The sequence below is a fragment of the Drosophila biarmipes genome, chromosome 3R (genome assembly GCF_025231255.1).
Source record: "Drosophila biarmipes strain raj3 chromosome 3R, RU_DBia_V1.1, whole genome shotgun sequence".
NCBI classification, from domain to species: Eukaryota; Metazoa; Arthropoda; class Insecta; order Diptera; family Drosophilidae; genus Drosophila; species Drosophila biarmipes.
In genome coordinates, this window is record NC_066616.1 from 17,525,927 (window position 1) to 17,552,705 (window position 26,779).

At 43.1% G+C, this 26,779-nt stretch overlaps 6 protein-coding genes and 1 pseudogene across 6 annotated transcripts; 4 read left to right on the forward strand and 3 right to left on the reverse strand.

Annotated features, from left to right (window-relative positions):
- The first annotated feature begins 15 nt into the window (after positions 1–15).
- LOC108031046 (homeobox protein GHOX-7) lies at positions 16–549 on the forward strand. Its single transcript, XM_017104247.3, has one exon. It carries the CDS (start codon positions 16–18, stop codon positions 547–549), a length of 534 nt encoding a protein of 177 aa, XP_016959736.1.
- A 2,700-nt stretch (positions 550–3,249) lies between these two features.
- Positions 3,250–4,125, forward strand: LOC108031854 (FAU ubiquitin-like and ribosomal protein S30). The gene is made up of 3 exons (XM_017105607.3): positions 3,250–3,339; positions 3,561–3,649; positions 3,724–4,125. Exons 1-3 carry the CDS (start codon positions 3,264–3,266, stop codon positions 4,042–4,044), a joined length of 486 nt encoding a protein of 161 aa, XP_016961096.2. The 5' UTR covers positions 3,250–3,263; the 3' UTR covers positions 4,045–4,125.
- A 129-nt stretch (positions 4,126–4,254) lies between these two features.
- LOC108031853 (ionotropic receptor 93a) lies at positions 4,255–7,862 on the reverse strand. Its single transcript, XM_050888406.1, has 10 exons — positions 7,541–7,862; positions 7,327–7,479; positions 7,137–7,273; positions 6,974–7,082; positions 6,362–6,909; positions 6,197–6,299; positions 5,990–6,138; positions 5,756–5,935; positions 5,326–5,701; positions 4,255–5,213 (listed from the first exon to the last, which is right to left on the reverse strand). Exons 1-10 carry the CDS (start codon positions 7,860–7,862, stop codon positions 4,486–4,488), a joined length of 2,805 nt encoding a protein of 934 aa, XP_050744363.1. The 3' UTR covers positions 4,255–4,485.
- A 9-nt stretch (positions 7,863–7,871) lies between these two features.
- LOC108031852 (glutamate receptor ionotropic, kainate 2) lies at positions 7,872–14,633 on the reverse strand. Its single transcript, XM_017105605.2, has 13 exons — positions 14,275–14,633; positions 13,835–13,990; positions 11,893–11,987; positions 11,739–11,828; positions 11,522–11,679; positions 10,379–11,054; positions 10,152–10,321; positions 9,831–10,091; positions 9,644–9,775; positions 9,391–9,589; positions 9,221–9,332; positions 9,050–9,169; positions 7,872–8,989 (listed from the first exon to the last, which is right to left on the reverse strand). The coding sequence occupies exons 1-13, from the start codon at positions 14,372–14,374 to the stop codon at positions 8,694–8,696; spliced, it is 2,565 nt and encodes an 854-aa protein (XP_016961094.1). The 5' UTR covers positions 14,375–14,633; the 3' UTR covers positions 7,872–8,693.
- Positions 14,634–19,817: 5,184 nt separating this feature from the next.
- On the reverse strand, positions 19,818–21,987 carry LOC108031047 (uncharacterized; annotated as a pseudogene).
- A 553-nt stretch (positions 21,988–22,540) lies between these two features.
- On the forward strand, positions 22,541–23,154 carry LOC108031255 (protein Turandot C). Its single transcript, XM_017104494.3, has 2 exons — positions 22,541–22,590; positions 22,656–23,154. The coding sequence occupies exons 1-2, from the start codon at positions 22,568–22,570 to the stop codon at positions 23,020–23,022; spliced, it is 390 nt and encodes a 129-aa protein (XP_016959983.1). The 5' UTR covers positions 22,541–22,567; the 3' UTR covers positions 23,023–23,154.
- A 308-nt stretch (positions 23,155–23,462) lies between these two features.
- Positions 23,463–24,107, forward strand: LOC108031048 (protein Turandot C-like). Its single transcript, XM_017104249.2, has 2 exons — positions 23,463–23,551; positions 23,617–24,107. Exons 1-2 carry the CDS (start codon positions 23,529–23,531, stop codon positions 24,005–24,007), a joined length of 414 nt encoding a protein of 137 aa, XP_016959738.1. The 5' UTR covers positions 23,463–23,528; the 3' UTR covers positions 24,008–24,107.
- Positions 24,108–26,779: the final 2,672 nt, after the last annotated feature.

A 26,779-nucleotide genomic window follows, 5' to 3' on the forward strand; every position in this document is an offset into this window, starting at 1 on the left:
AAGGATCGCCCTAGGATGAGTGACTTCAGCATCGAGTATATTTTGAACCGAGCCGGCGACAGATACTTGGGCACCAACGCCTCTGTGGGTGTCCTGCAGCGCCTGCGTGCCAGCCTGCCCTTCCATCCGTACGCCCAACCATCGTATTCCCCCAAGGAGCCCCAGGGATCTCCTCCTTCTGCGGCCGAGGGCCAGATTCCTGTCTACGACTGGCTGCAGTACACCCGCTATCATCCGCCCAAGCTGCCGAGGGCCCTGCGCCAAGGTGGACCCGCCAAAAGGACTCCCGGTCGCCTGCCCCGCATCCCCTTCACCCCGCAGCAGCTCCAGGCCTTGGAGGCAGCCTACAAGGAGTCCAACTACCTGAGCGCCGAGGACGCCAACAAACTGGCCGAATCTCTGGAGCTGACCAACACGCGGGTCAAGATCTGGTTCCAGAATCGAAGGGCCCGCGAGCGACGGGAGAAGCGCGAAAAGGACGAGAGCTGCGACTCCACCTTCTCGTCGAATGCCTCCAGTCCGGAACCGGAAATGATCATTGTGGCTTAACCTAAGTTCGAAGAGGATCTCTGATATCAATTATAACATGGCTGTTACTGTGTAACTTCTCACGGGCTCACATACCGAATTTAGTGGCTTTCTGTACATATATTTAAGTAATTATAACTAAATCAATATTTGTAAATAAAATAAAACTCTAACAATATACAATTTATAAGGTCCAAACTTTTTGAGTTTCTATGGGTATCTATCAAATAACTCACATAAAATAAAACACATAAATTACTCACGAAACTTTAAAAATATTGATTTTCAAACGATGAAAATTTAAACTCAATTTTTTTTCTGAACATTACGCGTTTTAAATCGAAATAAAATAACTAAAAAAGAAAACAAATTTACTGGAATAATTGTTCTTCAGAAAAACAATACTTTCCTTTGAAAAATTTGAAAATTAAGTCAAACCTCCAAATCTGAAATTATTCTAATTTTTAGTTCTTCAAATTTTTTATGGTCCAAAGGATGTGCAATTTGCTACACAAAGAGACACAAACTACTTAAATTTTTTGAAAGTCTGTTAAATGGATGGTTCAAAAATAAAAATTGTGGCTAAAAACCTATTTTTCTTTTTTTTTTAAATAAAATAATTTTAAGAATCCGTCACTTTTTATTATATTCATTAAAAATTTCAAGGTCCGTTTCTCTAATTATTCGTATGGACGCAGTGATTAAACAAAGAAAACTATTTGAAATGTCCTTTCTTTTATAGTCTATAACAAATAGGTTGTTTCAAAAACAGAAAACTACTTATTGAATAATATTTTTTAAATGTTTACACATTTTATGTGTAATTTGATAACTTTTATTTTCCCTTTCCTGTATAAATAACTTCAACTCTTAACATAAATAAATTAGCTTCTAATTTTTAACTTTTACTGGTGTTTTTCTACTGTTTTGTACAGCATTTTTAAAACCAAACCAAAACTATTATTAGACACCACTACATATCAATTTCACCTGATGCAAATTGAATATGGATTGAGTAATTTAATATTGCGGAAACTGGTTGACTTCACTGCATATGTTTCTCACGGGAACACCGAATTCGCATAATGGCATCAAAGGGAACCGACCCCACGGATATGATAACATGTTATGATGTGTGGCCAAAAATCGAACCCATATGGGAAAATATTCACGAAAAGGTGAATGAAAATGAGGAAATTCGCGTGCCGGAAAAACAGCAAATGGCGAAAGGAAGACGGAGGGCTGGCTAAGCCGATTTTGCAATTGTAGCCGTTGTTTTTATGGTCAAGAGTAATTTGTTTTTCCGCTGCCATTGTTTGCAAACATGCTAAAATATCAGATTACAAAGCGGCAGTTCCTCCAGAGAGTGGGGGTAGTGATTGCGGATGCGTTTCCCAGGTCCTGATTCTGCCACAAGGTCTGGAAAATTAGTTTACGCAAATCCAGGAGATGTCTGCTCCTGATCCTCAGCTAATCCGATCACATGAGTAGGGGATAGCAGGGGTATCCCGGCTGAAGTGGACAACAGGAAGAGGGGATCGAGGATCGCATGTGCCACTTAGTTATCTTAAATGAGCATCGAAAGGTGGAGTTTAAGCATTGTCGAAGGGTTGAGCATAATATCAAATGTCGTATCTAGTATCACAGTACTACTTCCATTTGCAACTCAATATCGAACATATGTATATACATGTCCCTCAAAACTTTTCAAAAACCTCCTTTCTAATGTCCAGACCCTCAAAGGTTCCTGAACAATCTAAGCCACACTCATTAGACGGAGATAATTCGTGAAAATTTGTCAAATCGGCTTATGATTTGCATTCTATGACCGAATGTTTATGTTACTAATCTAGTCCTGTTTGACAAACAATGCGGCAATATTTATTCTAATGGCGTAGAATAACACACAGCCTATGGTCCTGGAGGGTCCATTCTTCTGTCTTTTCCTCTGCGGATTAGGCAAGGGACAAGCGCAGGCGCATGCGCATGCGCACTTGGAATCCGCAAATGTTCTATTTCAGAACTAGATCTGTAGAGAGGCCCACAAAAACTGGGTCAAGACGGGCGCGGGCGGACTAGTGGCGGGCTTAAGGTAATACCCATTTTTGTGTAGATTGCGGTAAGCGGGGTATGCAGGCTTAATGGGGCGTCAGTCAGACTGGCCTTTTGCCATCCCTTTTATGGGAAGGAGCGCAGGACTCAACAATTGCATATTCAATGAAAGTGAGCTAGGCTTTATTGGTGTAATATTGCAGGGATAACAGAAAATAAATGTTCTAAGAATTTAATATATATTAGCAAAGAGCAATTTTCCCACCTCGTTAGCAGAAAACTTAAATTCCATTAAATTAAAACTAATTTATTTTTCAGGAACAAACTATTAAAAATGATAAAAAAGTAAGAAAATTTATTTCCAACCCTGTTTATGCTAAAAAAAAACTTTAGATTAAAAAAAGTATAATTATAGAACTAACACTAAAAAAGTAATTAATATATTTCAAATGTCAAGCTTTCAATAGTTGCAGATATAAATTACTAGTTATTTAAAGATACATTTCAATGTAACGACATTTTGCAGCATTTAAAATTAAACAGACCGTTAGAAAATACCAGCCTCAAAAAATATACCAAAATGTGCATACCACACTTCGATTTATCAGAGCTGCCACCTCTTCCATACTGGCGTTGCCAGACACATAGTTTATGGTATATTTTTGGTATATTTGAAGCATTAAATGTGGTATTTTTTCTGTAGCTGCGGTCACACCCGCGCCATCTTTCTTTTTCGGGATCCGCACACCAAGTCAAAAGGTAAACGAGTGATTTTTATTGAAATATAATAGAAAATGGCCGAAATAAAACGAAAATACCTGTGGAATGAGTGCGCGGACGATGGCCAAGTGTGTGAGGCATCAAGTACCCCTTGCAAACCCAGTGAAAAGGCCGAAAATTAGAGTTCCAAATAGCACACGTGTTCCCCCTACAAGCCAATATGAAAACTAATAAATGCATGGGGCATGGTTCTCTTGCAGAGCGAATCAACATGCAGCTGTTCGTCCGTGGACTAGAGACCATCGAGGCCCTGGAGGTTTCCCAGGATGCCACCATCGCCGGAGTCAAGGTGAGTTGTGAAATGGGAACCATGTATACAGGGCCGATCCTAACCTAGTTGTGATCTCCGTTCGCGCCCTGCAGAACCAACTGGCCCAGATCCATGGATTCAGCGCCGAGGAATTCAGCCTGGACTGCGAGGGCACCACCATGGCCAACGACACGCCCGTGACCGCTCTCAGCTCCTTCGAGCTGGACCTCAACATTCCCATGCTGGGAGGTAAGGTTCACGGTTCCCTGGCTCGTGCCGGTAAGGTCAAGGGCCAGACGCCCAAGGTGGAGAAGCAGGAGAAGAAGAAGAAGAAGACCGGACGCGCCAAGCGCAGGATCCAGTACAACCGCCGGTTCGTGAACTTCGTCCAGGGCTTCGGCCGTCGTCGCGGCCCCAACGCCAACTCCACATAGAGAGTTTTGGATGAACAAGTGTCTACCTTTAACTCCAGATTGATATGATGTTCATAAAGTAATTTCAAACCTTTAAACAAACCACGTATGTTGCCCATTTCCTGAGGTCAGTTGGAATCCGGTATGAGTGGAAAATTCGGATTTAAAGGTAATTTCTTTGAAGCGGCAGTTTTGAAAAAGAATTTATTTTAGGAACTATTTCGAGCTATAGTTTACAGTACTTCTTAATAATGTTCGGGTAAACAGCAAGTTTAGAAACGAAAGATTAGTTACAATTAACTTATTTAAAGTTATTAGACTACTTCTATTTTATTTGTATTTTGTGGGAAAACTCTCAATTGAATTACTTTGAGTTTCATAAAGTTTTATAAACTCCATTTAAAAATAATATTGGATGACCAGTATAGAACTCCAAACTGTTCAAGCCACATACTGCGTAGGTCAGTTAGTGAACTCGCGCCGTTTACGACTGGCTTGGTATCGTCGATAGCCCAACTCAAAGCAGCCGCTTACAAAGGCCACTGTAAAGCCCAGGAGGAGGACCAGGAAGCATCCCTGCATGTCGTCCATGTTAACCTTGTGGTTGGTCACCTGCCGCTGGGCGCCCTTTCCGCTGCACTTGTTCGAGCTTGGCAGATTCATCTGGTGCCAGCGCTCTATGAAGCCCATGCGGAACATGCTGTTGATGTGGCGGTTCACCAGGTGCAGGTACGCACTCTGCGCCGGCACAATCAGGGCAATCTGCTCGTCCACAAAGCTCTCCTTGCCCAGAGCAAAGTGGCACTCCTTGTCCCGCTCGAAGTGCTGTTGTACGATCAGCTGTAGGTTGATCCGCCAGTCGATGTTGATACGCTGCCCCTGTTTAACCGCCTCGATGTCCTCCTCCTGGCCATTGCCGTAGATCTTGGCCTGTGACATGTAGTGCTTGAAGTCCTCGCGGGAGCTCGTCTGCACATACCGCTCAAAGAAGGTGCCGTTTCGCAGGCCGTACTCTGATATATCCTTGTGCCGCTCCAGCTGGTTGAGGTAGTCCACGCCCGGCTGGAACTTGGGGAAGGTGAGGAAGGCCACCAGGTTGCCGCAGTAGGTGGTCACCAGGACGATCACCACGATCCACCAGAAGCCCACCACCAGGCGGCCACTGTCGGCTTTCGGCAAATACATGCCGCCTGCAAAGAAGGATACCGAATATCAGCACAGGATTGGTTTTATCTTCACAACTAATCATTCAGTTAATTGTTAATGATATTTTTCAATATTATTGTTTAACAGAGAGCTTACCCTGTTGTAAAAGAGCTCCAAATATGTACCAAAAACAGCTCTTCAGCGTGGACAATCCAGCAATTTGCATTTCCCTTAGAGGCGTCAGACGATTGATGGCATACAGCATAGGAGCCGTCAGCAGGATGATGCCCACCAGGCAGAGCCAAGTCTCCATGGTGAAGGGCGCTGTGAACAGATAAATGCGGGACACCTCATCCGGCTTGCGGGTGATGAAGGAGTACTTCTGCACACTGATGGGAATGGTGTAGTTGAAGGGCTTCTGGTCGGGATCCTCCACGGTGGCTGCCACGGCGGCGATGAAGAACTGATTGTTCTGGACCATCTCCACCACGCGGTAGGGAACTCGAAATGTCATCGAGCCAACCAACTCATCCTGTGGAGAAGGAATGTCAGAAGGAATATAAATCAAAAACAGGGAGAGGCTCACGCTTTCATTGGTGTTTGCTGACGAGCTAAGAAAATACTCTTCTTTCAACGAGGCTGCTTCATGAAGGTAGTAGCTGAAATTAAGGGCACGACTGAGCTCCTTGACGATCTCCATGACTATGCCCGAATGCTTCACGATGGCCCCATTGCTGTTCTTGGTGAGGATTTGCCAAGGAGGGTTCTACGAGCGATTTGAACCAATAATAAGAATTATATTCCTGGCTCAAAGACTCACGTGCACGGTCACAATGTCCAAGGTGATGTTGCGAAAGTGGTGCTCTATGTGCGGGAAGGCCAGTTCCTCGCAGACGAATCCCAGCATGGGACTCCAGTAGCCAATGTTGATGAACTCGAAGTTGCGATTCTTGGCATCCCGTGTGGGATCTTTAGATATTACAATTTGTAAGTGGAAGTGATTTAGGATAAAGAATCCCAGACCAACCTGTGCGGAACTTGCGATGCTCCTGACTTTTGCCCCAGGTTATGGCGGTTTCTATGCGCCATCTTGCGCAGCTGGAGCACTTGGCATTGGCCTTTAGGTATTCCTGGTCAACGATAATAGCAATAGGTTGCATTTAAAAGGTGTTTTCTCCCTTAAAATACTTGCCTTCATGTACTCCAAGATCTCGGCCTGCTTCTCCTGTTTGGTAAAGCGAATGGACTCCCACTCCTCGTCGGAGATCTCGCCGTATATGGACTCCTCCTCGACGGTCATCTTGGAAATGGAGGTCACCAAAGCAAGACTTACCTCAGTGATAGTGCAGTTTAGTGTGTCCTGGCAGTCGGGCTTGGTTTCGTTAAGGGCGAAGGCTATGTTGGCGCCCTCGTCCAGATTTATGGTCACTGCGCTGGCGTCAAAGTTCTGCGGCTTCTTGTCCAGCACAAAGAACATCCACTGGTTGCCCACGTGGAACATGTTCAAGGTTTCGGCTACTTCGATAATGTCCTCGTGGAAGGCGGATATCACTAGGAACTGCTGGCGGATCTCCTCGTGCTTGTTGGGAGCGAACTGGGACAGAGCTTGGCGAAGGGCAGCTCGCTTCTGTTGGCCCCTGAGGGAGTCATTGATTTTGTAGAGGATCAGGGAAATGGGAGTGATGTGGTTGGTGGTACTTTCGTGGACAATTGATTTCACCAGCATTGAGTTTTCATCCACTATTATATGAATAATTTAATAAAAAAGATAAGGGTATAACAAATTTAAGTAAAGAACACCCACATATGGTTTGGTCCACAAAAACCACAGCTGTCTTCCAGTTGAGGATCTGCTGAACTTTGATATCTAGAATGACTTGAGGGAATTCATCGCCATTCTCAACTATGGGGATCTAGTTATACAGGATGTTTTTAGAATTATATCTGGGATCGAAAGTATTCCATACCATCAGAGCTCGGTTGAGAGGAAGTCGAGGACAGTCGGAATCTGTGATGGCGATCAGTAGGATGGAATTCTCCTGAGTGTTCTTGTAAAACTTCCAAGTATTCTCGCAATCCGTCACCGTAATGGCGGCCAAGAAATCTTCAGTCTATCAGATTATCTCCCTAACCATTATAACAACATAAAAACCTCACCTTTCTTCAATCGCACTGCGTTCCAGCTGAAATACTTCACATTTATGCCACCATTCTTCAGGTTCTCCCGTATTATGTCGCTTAGGATCTTCTCGAAGTGGGCCATGATGTTCTCCCCATGCGTGGTCATGTATTCGTGATCCACAACAACGGCTTGATAAGCAATGCATGTTTATGGTTGGTTGCAAAAAATCCTAGTAAATCCGAAACTCACCCAGCGAAGCATTGGCACTCAGAAAGGAGGAAAAGTCATTGGCCTCGATAGGAACCAGGATAAAGAGCTGCAGTCCAAGAAGGAGCAGAAGGCAGGTTGATGACGCCATATCGCCAGGATATCCAAACAACGACTGAGGAGGCGAATCCCATCTAGGCAACGAGGTTACCTCGCTGATAACACCAGACCCAATTAAAAGCAGCCCGCGTGTGCAGTAGCCATGAAAAATTGATTGGGGAGAAAGTGGAAAGCCTGGTGATTGACGGTTTGCGGTTAGGCGTCGACCGGCCCATCGGATGTCAAATCGGACGCAGGTGTTCATCGAAGGATATCCATTTTTTTGTTAACTTGTTTTATTTAATTGTAAGTATTTTATGAAATTGTTCGTCAGAATTGCCTGTATGAGTGGTAATTACATTTTACAATCTTACATCTTAGGGGGGACTGACAGAAGTGTGGAGGAACGTGGGAGAAAGTTGGGCTAATATATCTAAGCTATGAATTACAACTCACTTAGGTTAGATCTACTGGCTAGTTCCGTTGAAAATATCCGCTTTCGATTGTGTAAATTGTGTCCGGCTTCTTAGGGTCAAGAATGCGCTGATCTTGTCGTCTGGGTTATATGCATGTCTATATATATAATTTAGCTACAATTACGCCTATAGGTCAATTCCCAAAAATGCCTTCAAATATAAATGCAATTCGATTTCGATTTGGTTGCAAGTGGTTGTGGTTCCATTAGTGTTTAGTTAATGTATATGATTATTACGAGTAAGTTACGAAAGGGAGTATAACCTGTATAAATATATATATATGTATATATATGCCGCAGGGGGCATATGTCTCTCATATGTGGATTGAATCTACTTTAATATCTGGTTCCACTCCGCCTTCAAACTGGTCTGCAAATTTTTTATTGGTGTCCCCGGTGTTTTCAACTCTACAAACTCATGGTCACTTATTCCAAAACTATCGAGTATCCATCCGGCAAAGAGTATGGTTGATTGGGCTGTCGAAAATTGGCTATTTCGTCTATTGCTCTTGATATATGCTCTACCGGATTGCACATTCCCCTCTTTCCTAGCATTTTTCGATTGATCTCCCGAGACCCGTTCGTCGCCTAGACCCATTCGTCCCGGGTTTACGACTTTTCTCATTCATTCAATATCGCACTTAGGCGCTCCTCCACGGCGACCTTGCGTGACTTCCAGACGAACTCGCAGACGGCGATGACGCAGGCCACGCCCATGCCGCCCATGAGGACCACAAAGACGCCCCCGACATTGGCCAGTCCCAGTTCATTGGCCGCCGATGAGGACTTGGAGGTCTCCACGCGGCACTTGCCACCGCCGCGCTTCTCCTTCCACCACTTGGTTTTCAGGATGTGCAGCTTGCCCTCCTCCTGCAGCTTGAGTATCACGCTGTTGATGGCGGTTCTATAGGGGGAATCTGTGGGGAGAATGGATCATCTGTAAGCCGGGAATAGGACTAAGGGGCTAATAAACTCACTGGGCGGTGTGGCTATGCCATAGCTCTTGGTGTCCAGCATTCCACCCACTTGCGTCAGCTCGCAGTTGCGCTCGGTCACATACTCTATGGATGTGGACTCCATCAGAAAGGCATAGGATCCTGAAATGTAGTACTGTTATGTTAAGTTCTTTCAGAGATTAGCTGACCCACCTTTTCCCTTGGCCACTCGCTCTACTCCCTCGCCATTGCTTGCTGTGAAGACCGAGGGACGAGCTGACTCCATGAAAGACCACATGCGCTGATATGTGGAGATCTTTGAGTCCTGTAAGATACATTTTTGTATAGAGTAGTAGCAAAAATGTAAGTATCTCAGAACTCACCCTAAAGAAAGCAGCCGTACTGCCGCCCTTCAAGGCACCATATTTGATTCTCGTTTGCTTGGCCAAATCCTCGGCACTTTCGATGGGTGAATCCATCCGCTCGACAGTCAAAAAGGCGGCCAGATTGGCAGTGTATGAGGATATCATGATCAGGGTGAAGAACCACCAAATGCCAGCCACCATGCGGGTGGATAAAGCCCTGGAAAAATATATACATTAGAAGGTATCAAAGGAATTTGGAGGAAAAGTTTACTTGGGCAGGAAATCGCAGCCCTGCTGCATCAGCGATCCAATGGCAAACCACATGCAATTGAGCAGGGTGAACTGACTCTCGACCTTCTCGCCATGGGCGTCCGTATAAGCAGGCCATTCGTAGGGAGTGAATCTTTAAGAAGTAAATTATTAGATGGGAAGACCTTCATAGAAAGTATTTAACCAACTTGGCCAGGATGAACAGGAGCACAGAGACGCCCAAGTAGGCAGTGGCCATGTAGATCCACACATCCAGGGACAGAGGAGAGAGGAAGGAGAACAAGTTGGGCGGCTGCTTGATGGGCTTCCGGTAGAGTATTGAAACACCCAGATTCATAAAGGGTGTGGTGAAGTCCACCGCCTGCTCCCGCTCAAAGGTGATGGTGAGATCCGCAATGGCCAAGTCGGCACGCTGCTCCAGTAACTCCCGGATCATGCCGTTCCATTCGCTGAAAAGTAAGGTTGTATGTTAGATTGTTATATCAAAAATAATATTATAATATTTCTACCCCGTCAGCTTATTAAGACTTCCATAGCTGCCATCCGGTACTAGTTGTATTTTATAGTTGAAGCCCAGCGACTTGGAGATCTCGTGGATCAGATCCACTGCATAGCCCTCAAACTGATCATTGCCACTCAGGGGAATGGCCGACTCCTTGCGCATGCAGTAGGGATTACTCTTTGGAAATAATACAAAGATTAAGTATCTTTAAAATAATAATTAGCATATTCTTACCAGTATAGTGGTAACCACCAATGTCTTATTCTTCAGATTGGCCTCGATCTCCTGCTGCTTTTGGCTGAAGGTGCGGGTGAAGTTGATGCCATCCGGCAGCGTGGAGTTCCAGGTGCCGATCTTGCGGATGCCCGCCGGAGTCAGCTCCACAATGTCCAGCATAAAGTCCGTGCGGAAGCCCTGGTGATCGAACTTGATCACATTGGTCAGGCCCTTCATCTCGACGATCTTCATGTAGTTGATCAGACTGAAGCCGTGCTGCCAGGTGCTCTGCCCATCGCAACTGATCGGATGGATGTCAATTTGCTGGGAGGTGTCCAGGTCGTGCAGCGCCTTGGCGAACAGATGCACTGCATCGTACATGAGGGCCGTTTCGGAGCGCACGGTGGTCAGGTTGGCGGATCGCAGCAGACCCTTCTCGTCGATGCTCCACTGGCGCACCACGTCCGAAACGATCTTCTCGTTGATCAGCCGGAAACCGGTGATGTTGGTGCCGCCATACCGGAACTCGTCCAGGTTGACTGTGTGCAGATCCAGCGAGGTCACCAGGTAGCTGTGATAGTCGCTCATCATGCCGATCTGCTGCGCCTGCTTCAGCACCTCGTGGATGCGCTCCGTGGAGCAGTCGAGCACGATGTGCGCCTCCGCCGAGTTCTTGATCTGCTTCAGCAGGGGTCTACAAGGGTGAGTAAGAAGTTTGAGTTAAAATGTTGTTGAAATATAAGTATATAGTAATAGTTAGAGAATTTTTGCACACTTTATATTGGTATTCCTTCGAACAATTGCAAGAGAGCACTGAATTGAATAAGACGTCTAAATTCAATATATGAGTTGACTAAATTCCCGAAACTTAAGTAAACAGACTTTTAAAATCTCAACGATTTTTTAGGCAGATTGCTAACCAACTAAAATAAGATTTCTAAAACTATTTTGCATTAATCAAAGAGATAGATCTTAGGTAAAGTAATCAACACGATTTCATATATCTTTAAGTACCATTTAAGAAGATGATAGTTAAGACTTAAATTTTAAAGCCACACATTTATGGGAAATAGGTTTCTAAAAATGAGTTGCATATGTGGGCCAAATAAGAATTAATTCCCCAAAAAGTCGGAGTCGGTGGAAACGATTAGCCGGGCTTACCGGTAATCCCCGCTGTCGCTTAGCTGGCGCACAGTAATGGGGAACGGCGTCATCCCGTGGGCCTTGAGCAGCTCCTGCAGCCGCACGATGCCGTCATTGTTCTCGTAGATAATGGTGAAAGTCTTCCAGCCCCAGTGTCGCACGATATCCACGTAAGCCTAAGAGCGAGTAAAAACAGTTTTACGGGGGCCTGCGGGAGGCAATTGCACCTGCCTACCTTGGAGAGCGTATTAGGGTGCGGATAAAGATTCACCAGGCAGCTTTCGCGTCTCAGCCGGTAGTCCCAGCGATTCTCCAAGTGGGGAATCTAGGAAAGAGTGTGGTATTCGAAAGGGTTATGCAGGGGGGACACTACCAGACCAAGTACTCACCTCCATGTTGTCGCAGATGCTCTGCACATGGCTGGCCGTGTGGGAGGACTGTGGCCCAAAAATGGCTGCCACACCGATGTTCAGTAAGCCACAAACTGCAAGACAAACAGTGCAATTGAGGTTTATGTGCACCCAGTTATTTGTTGCTCTTTGACAAACTCATGTGTGTAGTTCTCCGTACCCAATTTTCGCCAAATCAAACCCAACCGCTGTAAAATATCTGCGAGGTTCCCCCAACACAAGGAGCAACTTTTGACATTCTTGCCTTATGGCAAATTGAGTGAAACACAAATCCCAAAGAGCTTAAAAGTCGCAAATTGATTTTCAAGTAACGTGCTCGGTTCCCATTCCCAAACCGAATCCCATTCCGAGTCCCAATCCAATCTGCTTGTGGGGGAGATAATCTTGGGGAAGCTGCGACTTGAAAGGATCAAAAAGTAAAAACGCGCCCAAGTAGCGCAGTAATGTGCTTGGCTTTCGGCTCTCGGCTGGTAATGTTCAGTTAGCCTCGTTCGCATATTTAAAATGCACTTCAGTATGACATAATTTCGTTTAGCCCGTTTGGCCTTTCCTTTTAGCAGGACTCTCAACCGCCACCGCCCCCTCAGTCAGTCGGCATCCTTTTTGGCTCATCAAACGCGCTAAGCACGTGTGAGTGCATGTGCACCTGCACTTCGATGTCCTGGCTCTCTGATGCGGTTAACCTGCTCCCAGGACTTTGTCCCTGGGCAGGGGATGCTGTCTACCTCGTTGGCTCGTTACTGCCGTGCTGAAGTGTGGTTTACTCTGCTCCGGCCAGGGCATTCTTCCCTTTGGCCCTGTTCTCGGGCCAACTTCGGCGTCATTTGTGTCTCATTTATCACAGAATATTCGACAGTTGGCTCACGTTCCTTGGCCCGCTTTACGATTCATCTTCAGCTTTTAACGATTATCAAGTGCCAGAGGAGTTTCACCTGCTGCCCAAATACCCGCAATAAACTGCAAATGGTAGACTGGCCGGGCTTACACATCAGGATAGTTATCTGGTTGAGTTTCAAAGGGGCTACCTTTGGGCTTAACTTGATTTTTGCCGATTACCTAACGAAGTTCGTTTTGCTCTTTATATACAGTCTAGTAAAGCAAACTTTTTAAGCCTTTTTGCTTGATAAAAACATATATTAAGATAAAAAATATTATCATAGATAGTATCTAATTTTTTTTATATTTTTGTTCGCGAACTACAATTAGTATTACTTTGTTTTAGTCATTTAATGCAGAAATTGGTTTCTTTAACGAACTTTTAAAGATTATTTGAAACATAATAGCATCTCGTCAAATATATGCTAGGACTTAACTTTGTAAATGACTCCTAATAATGTTTTTTAATATGAAATATTTATTTTTCGTGAGTCTATTTCTAGAAAGTATTGTTAACCAACAAAAGATTTTCGAAAAATTCATTTACCATAATTGTAACTATTAAGAGATTATAATCTTCTGTGAACTGTACTGATGCTTTGATTTGTAACTTAATATGTGTAAAAAAATGTAAAAAAGAGCATCCATTCAAAGGACCGTCAAATGCCAAATCATATTTGTTGAGAGTTCAGCATGTAAAACAGATCCCTGTCCCCCAGGCAGCAATTAGCATACCATAAATCGCAAATCAAATGCAAAATGCAAACAAAGGGGTAAATCAAGCACAAGCCAGAATAGAAACAAAGAGATGTCAATTTGAGTATGACAAGTGATGAACTCAAAGAGGATGCGGAAAAAAGAGATGTGTACATATGGCCAAATCAAATATGCAGGTAAAAGCATCAGGTGAAGGTGAAGTTTACGCTGAGCAGGGGGCAAAGGCAACAGGGTGAAAGGTGACGGGACAGTGGGAAACCAGGCCAAGTCAACACCTGTACGGGGTACAGTGTACGAGTACAGTGTGCCCTGCCTGCACTGCACTCACCCCTTTTTCCGGCGTGAAAGCTGTCGAAGGGCGAGATGCGCTCGATTTGGGCCACCAGTTTGGAGCGCGGCAGGATGGATCGGTCGGCATTGATGCGGTCCACGGCCTGGCGGAAGGCCAGCTCCTGGTGGTCGTCGGCGGGATGGAAGAGCCCACCTGCGGTGACAAATTACAGAACGTGATTCTAGTTGAATATCAAATATTTTTGGGCTCCCAACGCCCCCGCGGTGCCCGAAATAAAAACAAACAAACAAAGCGCCAGTACACACAGCCGCCTCTATCAAATACACAAACTCGTACACTGAGAGGCGTTCTTGATTATGACGTGTAAAAAATCGATACGTAACGAAGATGCGAGCTGGAATTTGTTTTCATCTGCTTTTCGCCGGAGCCCCCGATATAGCGCATCTAATTCATGGGAACTCCCATCCTTTACTCACCTATCTTGATGATGTCGGGCAGGGATTGAGCTCCTCGGCAGTTGAAAGTTAATTGCAGCAGCAGCATTAGCGGCAGGACCAGAAACCGTCTTGACCGCATCCTGAAATCGCTTGAAATGGCAGCTTCCGGTTTCACTGGATTGCCCAACTATATCAATATCAATCACTTGACACTCGGCCGACTTTCGTATCTAGCAGATATCTTTCATTTTCACTTGGCGGCAAGCCCGCTGTGTGTTTTCTGATTTTTCTCGGTTGATGTTTTGATTTTTTCCGAAATTCCGCTTAACCGCTTTCTCTGAGGATGTGACATCCACTGAGCTGCGTGTGTTTGATTTGCCTTCTTTTATCCTGTTGCGGATTCGCCCGACGAGGTGGGGTGTTTTTGTGGGCGCCAGTGGGGTGGGTGGGCCAGCATCCAAAAGCCGGCTGACAGTTCCAACAGCTGCGCAGTGGAAGCTGCGAGAGCGGACCCATAGGGGTTGCCACCCCTGGCGGCAGGGGAGCTTTCCATCCCCAAGGTCGCCGGGTGGGAAAACATGGTAATCTGCTGCTGCAGCGAGGTGAAAACTGCTTGCCAACAATGTGCTTGATAAGCTTTTGTGGTAATTGGAACTTGAAACGTGGTAACTGAGGTTCCACAAAGTTGCAATCTGAACGAACGGTTCGTTGTTCAAATAAGTATCTTAAATTCGGTCTGTAAATACATTTCAAGAATATTTCAAAGACAAAACACTTGAAGAACGAAAATAAATTTTAAATGGAATATAATTTACATTAAAAAGTACTGTGAAGTATTTCAATTGCTTCCGATCTTTAAAAATATGGTTCTAAAATAACAATGTATAAGAAAATCTATTGGGAACTGGGTAAAAAAATGTTTCGACTTTTTGCGATCTTAAATAAAAAATTATTTTTCTTGATAAGCAAAACAATAAGTTTTTTGGAGATAATACTACTTTGGGAGCTGGTATTATGTATGCTCCATAATAAACTTAACCAAACCATTTTTAACTTTTCATAGGAACCTTTTAAAATACTTTTCACAGACAACCAATTTTTACGATAAAAAGTATTAAATTGCTCTAAAACTACTAAAATATATTTAAATTCAATAAAGCTTTTTATATAACCCAGTTAATTACATATAAATACATAAACCTTTTATTTCGGGCTTAGCTTAAGTAGCAATGCTATGTTAAAAGCCACCATGAAGCGTTTTTCATTCAGAATTTTCCCTTTCGCGTGGTGGCTGTGCCGAAAAGCTGAAACCCCATTCTTAATCAAGGAGCCGCCCCGCCCTCGAAAGGTCCTTTAACATGCCGAAGAGGAAAAGGATTACGCGGCACAAAGGAAGCAGCCAGCGGAAGAGGGGCATAAATAAAACAGAGGGCTCATTATGCCGTTGACCGCGTTGAGCTTAAAGTGCAAGGATAATGCAAAGCGGCGCTGATGGGGAAATGCATGCGAATGGCGGATGGCGACTTGAAGTGCAGGCGCGTAAATGTGGGGGTATTAACAATTTAACAAACAAAGGCAAAGGGCCATTAATAACACACAACAACGACGCTGCCGCTTAATATACTCGTACCCACAATACATTATGCATGTGTGTGCGGCCATAAATACAGAATGTTGTCGTTGCGGGAAAATCGTAGCGAGTCGCGCCAAATATCATCAAGCTCTGGTGCCTGGCAAATGAGTTGGTTCTGTCAGATGCGCCAGCTCCAACGGCACTGGAAAAAATTTAACTCATATGTATAAAGTTGACAAAGTGGTATTGTGTCCTACAAAGAGGATATATCAAATGATACCTATACCTTTATTGCAAAGAACTTTAAGCCAAATGGATGAATTTTACAGGCAGCATAGAAAACAGAATATTCCCGTCTACTAGTGACTTTAAAAAACATAAAATAACCAATTAAAATACTTTTGGAAATATTCCAATTAACGGTTCATTTTAAAAGTTACCCCATAAAAAGTACTCCTTGATATTATTTGCAATTAAAATAATTTTATAGAAATTATCTTATTTAGGTGCTCAAAAGTGTGCTATGATATGCAGAAAGAATATGTCTTTCCAATTATTTGGAAGTATAGACAACATTTAAAATGCTCGCAAGCCTGAAGTGATAGATAAATAATGCCACAATTGTTCTCAGTGTGCTCTCATATGTCTGTGATGTCCTTTCTTCCTGTATCTGCAGTTGTGTCCGTGTTCGTGTCCGTGTGTCGCTGCCTGTGTGTGTAATCATGCATATCTTTGCCAGTGGGTTTTCGGTTAGTGCCTTATTTACATTGGCCGGAAGCTGCTGGTTGTGCTTGTTTCCGCTTTTGTCTGTGCGACTTCATCACCGCCTGTCGCCCTTTCGCTCTGCTCTAGCAGCCGTTCCTCTCGCACCAGCACTCTGCTCCGTGGCTTCCTTCGCAACGAAGTAGAGCAATGGTCTGGCTCATTAATTTCAACATAACGCGCACATGGCCAACAAATTTTCCCACGTACGCACACCTATAAATTGCACACCCGCACACTCGCACATGATGGGAGCATAGTTGGCTCTTAGCTTTCAGCGGTAATTATTTCAAATTAAATGGCGAAAGCACTTTTCAAGCAGGTGCTCCCAAAAGTATGCAGCATATTAGTAGCATCAGTCAGGGCGCAAGAGTATAGGGGAACTTCCAGAGGTCGGTAAATGTAATTATAAAAGTAAATTATATTCAGAAAATAAATATTCTTTCATTTATCTAAGCACTTAATTTTCATACATTTTTTTTAGTACTGCCTGTGCTTTATATTTATAACTGCTTTAATTCTTTTAGTATCAGTCTGTAAGTCCTTTGCAATAACTTTTTTATTGGGTTTCATAATTATTATTAGTTATTATTTTATTATTATAAAACATTGAATACTTAAAAACACTTTATTATTTCGAATCGCGGTGTAATACAGTGTCCAGAGTTTTTCTTTCTGCTTCTGGCAGTCTTTGCTCTCGTGACTCCTCTAATCCAGTACTTTCTTAAGCATGAGATTGCACTTTGATTCCCTTTTTTTGGCAGACACTAAGCGAGATGGATAAATTCGAAGAGGCATCTGACTTTTGGCCTTTGCTCTCACTCCCCCGTCTGTCTGTCAGTCGTCTGGCCCCCATCAATTTGGCCTTTGGGCTGGTTTTATTATCCCAATGCTTATGGAAATGCTGACAAGGTTGGCCCGTCATGTCCGACTCTTAGGCTAAATAATTTTAATAATGCAAAGTAAGATATACACACATGTGAAGGTTATGCCCGGAGCCATAGCATTCCAGGGTCAAGGGAACCTCGAAAATATTTTCGCATTGTGCATGAATGTAAATACATTTTTGGGGCAGTTAGTCATCATTCTCTTTCCACTCTGTTTATAAGGAGTAGCAAGCAACAAGAGAGATGAAAGCGAAATACCAAAGGGAAAATGGCGAAGTGGAAAACTGTTGCCGTTGGTCAGGCGAATGCAATGCATTTTTTCTGCCAAGGATAAAATAATGTATGCAAATTCCAGGCTTTACTTACTGATGTGTAGTTTCACATAGAATTCTCCATATTTTACACAAAGAATTTGGTTTGGTATGCCATTTTTTCGTTCTTTCATATTTATATTTTTTTTTGCTTAGAACTTCGGGAAAACCAGAAAAATAATAAAGAGCACTTTGTCATGGCTTGGCATAAAAAACGCTCTTTTCTCCGTATAATTAGAATTCGAAAAAGGTTTGTAGTAATTTTAATAAAATCCTTTTAATCAAACTTAACCCTTCAAATTTAATATATATTTTTTTTACCATGCCACGTAATTAAAATGCTTTTTAACTTCAGCGGTCCTGTTTTTAAGCCCTGAGCAGACTATTGCCAATTAAAAAGCGCGCAAAAAGCCACTCGAACAGCTTTCAGTAAGAGCACTTTCGCATTTGCCCTGCACTTTATTTTTTGGTACACACCAAGGACACTCTATTAGTGTTTTTAGAGCATTCGACAGGCAATGATGTCACATGTCTGACGGCGAGGACGAGTGACGCACTGGAGTAGGGAGTGGCATATGCAACACATTTGTAAGGACGCTACTTAATACTATGTCAGCTGCTTGGATGCCTTTGCTGAATGAATGGATGAGATGCTGAAGAAGCCCCCGGGAACAAGCCCCTCCAAATCCTCAGCCCGAAGGCGTCTCGTTACTGGCTTATACTCTCGCTTTGGCCCGCTTTTATGGGCGCCCCCTCAAATCCACTTTGTAAGCCATTCCATTGGTAATAAAGGCGAAAGTGAGTGCCGCTAATATAAAATTGAATTTAAATATATGGAGTGGCAGGGGCCGGGGCCGTAAAAAGCCGAAAAGCACCGCGCTTCGATTCTGATTTGATTTGTTTGGCGGCGCACGCCCAGCACTTAGGCGCCATTTGATATGCAACAATCTTTGGCGGCAGACGAAAATTGGGAAATCGGAAAATCGCAGGGCGAAAGGGGGGGCATAATCATCATCATCATCAGCTCTCGAGATTTCTTTCTTTTTTTTCCCCTTTGGAGTGCGGGAGTTTCGTTTTGTAATAAATCTTGGTGGAGGAGAAATGCGTGTAGCCCGAAAATCGCCTTAATTTATTCATGCCACGCGCTTCTGATGTTTTCCACAGCACGGGAGGGGCTGTTGATTAAAAATGCAAAGGACTGCACTGCGCCGACCCGCGGATCCTTGAATCAGACACCTAAGTACATGCAATGCCTCTTCCTTTTGGCCGCATTATGCAAATACTGTTGACACAAACTCCGAGGGCTGAACTTGAACCTGAGCCTGGTTCTGAAACGGCAGCCGCTGTTGCCGCTTTCATTAATTAGGCGACAGGCTGTTAGCCGGCTAATTAAAGAGCCGGCCTACAAATTGGCAGCTTGTGTGGGCCATGTGGGATAGATTTAGGCAATTAGCACTCGCTGTACGCCCCCGCATCGCCTTCCCGGCGACTTAACGCCTCTCAAAAACCCGCCCACCATGCCGACAGTCGGTGGAAATTCTAAACGGGCTAGCAGCCACTTCTGTGTAGCCACATCGCGATTGTCGTACCTGCACAAAACATCTGGCTGCGCGTCCTTGTCCGCCTGCCTCCTGATTGCGTAATTCCAGCTCGCAAGTGCCGACAACGGTTGAGAGTCTATTAAAAATGTATTATCAGTGCGATTGCCACCAGATCCGGCAGAAGTGTCAAGGGATACTCCCAGCACATCCGTTCGTATCTGTGCGCAGTTGTTTGACTTTAAATGTTTCAATTAGCCCTGGCGGTACTTAAAATAAATAGTCCGACGCTCCTCATTTAGCTTACTTTTTATCCGCGTGGGTTAAGAGCTTGGGAACTCATCCCGTTGTTATGTTTAAATTTATATTTAAAACAGGGAACTTGAAGATTCCATTAAATGCTACATCCCATTCTCTTTTCTGACAATTATTGATTTAAAAGTTAAGCCATCTGCTTATTTAAGCAGCTGAATGAATGAATATTTATTATAGTTATTATATCATTCACCACTTCAAGGAACGTTTATTTACTTTTATTTTTATGGGTACCTTAACTTAAAAACAATGCAAATTAGATAGTTAAATCTTTTTGTTAAGATCTGCAACTCAGCAGATGCAAAACTTTTCGACCTCCTTCACCTTCGTGCAGGCTTTCAAGTTGGCATAAATATCTACCCGACTAATGCTGGGCACCCAAATGGCTATACTTAGATCCTTGGCATACCATTCTACCTCGGCCACGAAGCACGCGTTTCGGGGCAGGACATATATCTTGACTTCATAGAAATTCGAGGTCCCATCCCGACGCACAGAAGATATTCGATCTAGTCTTAGTTGGTGACACCTTTGCGCTTCTCCCGAGTTCATCAAAAACTCATTGATTTCGTCGACTAGCTGATTGGCCATAGTCTTGGCCAAGCGATTCGTCCTGGATACATCGGTGAACCGGATGCAAGCGCACCAGTACCTCGGGATCCCCGCTTGGGAGCAGTTCCTGGACAAGGACACCTCCTGGAAAACGCTGTGGCATGTGGGACAGCCCTCGGGCCGAGGAAGATCCTCCAGCGGAGTGTTCAACTCCAAGATGTGCCTCAGTGTGGCATATATATCATATGGAGATGTGAGACGATTCCTGTTCAAATGAAGGTTGTGCACAAATTTTGGATACTTCTCCCGAATCCAAAGAGGTACATGAATGTATATGAAGGGTAGTCGTTCCTCCACATAACCTATGTCCAATTCCCTCAATGGTCCGATTCTGGTTCCATGGTCGCTGAAGAAGATGATGATGGTGTTGTCCATTACGCCGTGTTTCTCCAACTTTCGCATGTACTCCACCATCTTCTCATCCATGGCGGAGGGCATGGAGAAGTCGTTGTGGCTGAAGGTGTTGGTCCAGAACAAACCAAAGAAACTGCTGTTCCGATTGACCCTGGAGAACTGGACGCCCAGGTCGTAGACGTACTCGGCAGCCGGTCTGCGACCCAAGCAGAAAGGAATTTCCTCGTACTGCGACTTCTGTATCACCTTTTCGGCAGCAAGGATCAGGGGTCTGCCATAGACATCCGTCGGGGGTCTGAGGAAGCCCACCTTTTTCCAGTTGAATGTGGCGTGCAAGGACCAGTCCTCGGCGAAGGCTGTTGTGTAGCCCTTGCCCTTGAAGTCCTTCCAGATCAGAGGGCAAATGTCGATACCACCTGGCTTATCAGGTCGACACTGCTTCTTCGCAGGTTTGGAAATGTGTTGCGGCCCATCTATAAAAAGAGTGTTAAAAGCTTGTCAGATTTGATGCATTTAAATACCTTATTGTAGCCCTGAAGCTCAAACCAGTGTTGTGCCCTTAAATACTCGTACATTTGGGGCATTGTAAGCTCGAGGGTCATTCGAGACATGGAATCGATGCCCCAGAGCAAAACGCTGGGCCTTCTTCCAGAAGAACTTTCAGGGTATTCGAGAGAATCTTCTCGAGGATGCACAAAACTAAAGGCATCCTTCTGCGACAATTTATCATAGGGAGGACGACGACAGTAGGTGATCATGGCAGCCACGTCAGTCGGAACTAAGAAGTCCTGAGCGAATTTCATGCAATTTTCAATCCTGGCGGGATATCCTGATTGAGTGCCCAGTTCTGGATGCCCTTTGGAACTTACTTGAACTTGTTGTCCGCCTTTTTTGTAGCTCCTGATGGAAGAATCTGCCTGAAGCAGCAAGTGCAGTTCTCGTTCTGGTGCAGCCTGTAGGTGCTGTCCGTCTCGTTGAAGTTCACTGTGATCATGTCGGGACTTTTATCACACACTTTATAAGGCTGCTTTTTGTAGATCTTCAGGATATCATTGGCGAAGATATTCGGATGGGGCATTCGACAATTAGGGCTGTTTACAAAGTATTTCACTTTAGATTCGGAATCTAATACATTTGAGTTGTTAGTTTTCGATTCTTCTTCTTCATTGAAAGCAATTTTCAATGTAATTTTCCCCTCCTGAATGTTTAAAATTTTCTCTGTGGAGCTCTCATATTTTTTTTCGAATGGGCTAGACCTTAATTTTTTTGTTGTTTCAGTCACTTTCACAAAACATAGCATTCTGTTTTTACTTTCATTATCCGAAGACCTTATGTTATAAAATGCCATGACCAAGAGCCCCATGAAAAAGAAAGCGCATTTTGTTAAGAATTTCTTAGGCTTATTTTCGCCGCACGTTTGTTCTTCCATTGGAATAAGTTGGTATCTGATTTTAGACATGTTTACTTTCAAAACTGACATAATCCACAAAGTACCTTTATACAGAATTGCCTTAAATGATAATAAATTATCCCCCAGTTACATGACTTCATGGCCATACAACATTATTGATTAACGAGTGTTTTTTTTTTTTAGTATAAGAAATATTGTTTTTTAATTAAGAAATAAGTTGGCTAAATTTAAACGGAAAACGTTTAATCTGTTCACTGGCTTATCATTTTCCATTTAAATGGAAATTATGATAGAAATTCATCGGAACCTACGGGTTATAAGCAAATGCATTTGTAAATTCAGCCTTATCAGTTCGTTTTTTTTAGGTATAATACAAGTACTCAAATGATTGGTTGATTGTTCAATAGTGACGATTCCTGTTAACTTTGTTTTGCAAGTTTGCAATTTTATACTTAGCAGCTAAGCAGTATTCCCTTTCATTTTCACCCTACGCTGGGCTATAAATTAAGCTTCTGAGATGCTGGACTATCAGTTCGGTTTCCTCCAGCGTTCCCAACAGTCATAACAAAATGAATTTCTCAATGTCTCTGATGTAAGTAATAACAAAATTGTTAATTGTTACAACATATATTAATAATTTGTTGAACATTTAATTAGGTGCTTTGCACTGCTCCTGATAAGTCCTTTGTGCTTCGGCTATACTGATGAGGAACGTGAAGCCGACAGTCTTAAAGTCGCTGAAATTCTCCGTACCTCCCAGGACGACGATACCAAGATCAATAGAACTCAGGACTTACTCGACATCTTTAGGCGTTTAACTCCGATCTTGTCGCCTGAGGAAAGGGAAAGAATTGAAAACCTCATTAAGGAGCATACGGATGAAATACTTATCGATGGAGTTCCGAGTCAAGGCGGACGGAAGACCAAATACGCTGGAAAAGTCCTTTCCCCAGTTGTAAAGGGCGTGGCAACTGGATTCTTTGAAGAGCTCGGCGCCACCCTTGCCAAATGGTTCACTGGTTAATCACAATAATACTGATCGTCACTCTTTTATATATTTTATGCATGCAAAAATGTAATTCCAAAATGTTTAAATGGTGCAAAATGCACCAAATCTTATGAATTTTAATAAAATTTAATATGTCAAATATTATTCACAAATAATATGTTATTTGGGGACAATTAAAAAATATATTTTTTTTATAAATCTGACTTTAACATTTGATTAAAAAGCAAGCGATTCCATCATGGAATTTCCATGTAGCGCATTTAAGTAAGGGTCTTTCAAAGATTTTCCACCGGGTCATCGTTTTATTCTGAACCAGCAAGGAATTACATTTATTAATCTTACTTTCGCTTATCACATTTATATTTAAAGCTCGTTCTATTAAATGAAATCGTACTGATTATATATGTATAAATGATTACCTAATCAGCATTTTTCTACTGCATCCGTCACTATATAATCAGCTTCTTGGCTGTAATGTTGTCACTTTGGTTCAGAGTAGCGTTCAATAAAGTTTAATAAAAATGAATTTCCCAATTTCTGCAATGTAAGTAAGTCTCTATAATGTCCTTTTTTGCTAAAATTTTTATTTTCAATTAAACTTTAACCTAGATGTTTTGCCCTGCTTCTGATGGGTCCAATGTGCTTGGCTTATAGTGAACAAGAGCGCCGAGCTGATAGCCTTAGAGTTACCCAGATTTTGCAGTCCTCATACGACGACAATACCAAAATCAACAGGATCCAGGAGCTCCTCAACATATATAGACGCATGTCTCCGAGCTTAAGTCCCCAAGACAGGGATAGACTGGACAGGTTAATTAAACCGCACACCGAGGAAATATTAGTCGATGGAGTGCCAATCCAGGGCGGAAGAAAAAGCAAGTATGCTGCGAAGATCCTGACCCCAGTTGTGAAAAGTGTGGCTACAGGATTCTTCGAAGAGCTCGGTGCTAGTATTGCAAGTCTATTTCGGAGGTGGTTTTCATCTGACAAAAGCCCATAAGGCGTTTTGTACAAGTGTTTAAAAAAATGTCACTGCCAGATTTAAGGAACTTTATAACAAGTTTTTATTATTAAATAAATTTGTGCGACCAAAGTAATAAGCTTAAGGAATATTTATGGCTTTATAGTCGTTCTCCTCCGTTCTTCTTTAAAGAGTTGCAAACGTCATGCGAATTTTGCATGCACATACATCAACGAACATCTTCATTTCCATAAAATGCATATTCATCTCTGCTGCTGAGCATTTTTCCCGCTGTGTTGAATAATATAACCACTCAAATGAGAACACAAACTGCTCAGTTAAAAATTTAGAAAGAATGGAATCCCGGCAACTTTATTCATTCAATCTGGCCAACGAAGTTTGTGTGGAATTCAATCAACACCCGGTCAACTGGACAGCCGGAGAATGTTTTCCCGGAAAGTTTTCGCAATTATTATTTCTGTGTGAAATGCTTTTTTCGGTGTTGTAGAAAAACTCGTTTTCGCCTGGCCAAAGTTTTTGATTGTCTGGCCGAAACAAGGCATGCGGAAAGTAATTACCATGCAAGTGTCGAAAGCGGCTGACAGAGTCCTTCCAGAATAGAGTTCCCCTTGTCCTGCTGCCACAGGACATCCGTGTGGGCGGGTCTAGTGTGGCACTAGTGTGTGCTCGCCTCATCAACGCCATCAGCTGTGGCATTTGACTTCTGAATGTGTCCTAAAGTTGATCCTTTCCCCATCCCCCAGTCTCAGCCACCAGCGCCCCTTCGTCCTTCCTGTTTACTGAACTTGTCAACGCTGCTGCTACTCGTTGTGCTGCTGCTGGCAATTTGTTTAATTAAATGTTCGCCCAAGAACCAACATACACAGACCAACATAAACACTCTCAGGATGCGGAGCTTGCAGGACAAAATTAAATTGAATAACAACGGCTAAACACATCGAGGCTAACACCTGCTTATCGATGTGTCAACTGCAGTGACCACCTGTTCTCGATTACATTTTGTTTTCCCATATCAGACTTTCGATACTGGCATTTCCTAATAGACTTATAATGTTTTCATTTATTTTAAAATGTTTGCTCTTTCAATTCTGATGATTTATATTACTACATAAGAATCCATTGTATTAAGTGTAATTACGTGTAAACCAATGATATAATTTTTTTGAATATAAATTTTATTTATAAGAATTAAATTATTTTAAAGAACTATTGATGTATAAATACGATAAGTCATTTTAAATCCTAAACAAAAATTGAATTGTCAAGTATGGACTGCATTTAATCATCTGTAAATCGATTGTATATACATTGAAAGTTACAAGGTTTCCTACTGTTTTTCAGCAGCCTTTGGATTTAACTCAGTGTTACCCACTTTTGGCGAACTAAGCAAGTGGGTCACAAGGATTTGACGACACAACATGCAAATGGAGTTCACAGCGCAAGGGAGAGGCACAAATGAGTGTTGCCAGGCAGCCTTAAACCTCTGCAGCGCAGTTTTTCCCGGGAAGACTTAGGATTCAAGACCCTAACACCAGCAGGTAGTTCCTCCTAATTATGCTTGTGTGGGGAATTCTGCCTGGGGGCAGGGAAAAGCTGACCTTTTTTCTTTCCTCCTTTTACTAAGCCCTTGCTTACAAGGGCTCTTGGACCCATTTCGATGTTCTTGTTGCTGCGTGTAGGCTCTTACATTATCGCCTATATCGCCCCGATTATCATGTGACAATGTGGCGCACAAAATAAAATCAGCATTTTTGCCTTGTCAAGTGCTTGCCCCTGCAGACAGCCAGACAAACCCCGAACCCAAACCCAAACCGAACCGAATCATAACCAAGTCGGTCTGAGCTGAGCTGAACTGAGCTGTGCTCGTCGAAATGAAATATCCTGCAGGCACACAAGCTGCTCCGATGTCGACTGCCAAAACAGGATACGCATCCTGCGAGGAGCGCCTGGGATATCCTCTCAGCATTCCCCAGCTCATTGCCATGACCCTCTACTATTTACATTGCCAAAAACATGTTCCACCCAGCCAGCAAGCCAAGAACATTGGCGAAACTTTTGGCGAGGCTTTAAAGGCTTGGCCTCTAAGAGTGCTTCCAACTTTCTGGGCTGCTGCAAAATTGAAAGATATAACGACAGTTTTTAGTTGTTGGCTAAATGCCATTAGTCGTAGAACAAACTAAAAATACTTAAATTTAATGTTAAAGGCATCTTTAGATATTCAATATTATAAAAGAGTTTAGTTTAAAATCATATATTATTTTTGACTTTATACAGTTTGCGCTTAAAAAAGTTTTTAAATACTTAATCGTTTCAAAATTAAAGTAATATATTCCTTTTTCTTTGGGCTAAAATTCTTTTCTGTCTCTGTTCTTATTTCTCTATTCCAAAAAAGCCCATTAGATTACGTTAAATATACGTACGGATAAACTTTGCAGGGAGATTTTCCATTTCCATCTCAGCCTAAGCACCAAAAACAGTTTTCACGCGCCCGAGCAAAACTGTTTTTGGAAAATTCAATTTCGTTTGTTTATGAGCACAGGTCTAATTCAAATGCAAAGATAAGGCACAACGTTGCCGAGTACAATGGATAGATACTTCGGCACGCTTCGTATCCTGAAATCGCCCTATCTTTCGCTCTTTTCGAGTGGTTTCCCTTGCCACACGCATATGCTGATAAAGTTTTAGCACCTGTGCGGGGGAAAAAAACGTGTGGGGAAAAGAAAACCGAAAAGAAAAGTTTGCCATTTACAGCCCATCAAGTCGGCTTCAATTTCGCCTGCCTTTTGTTTG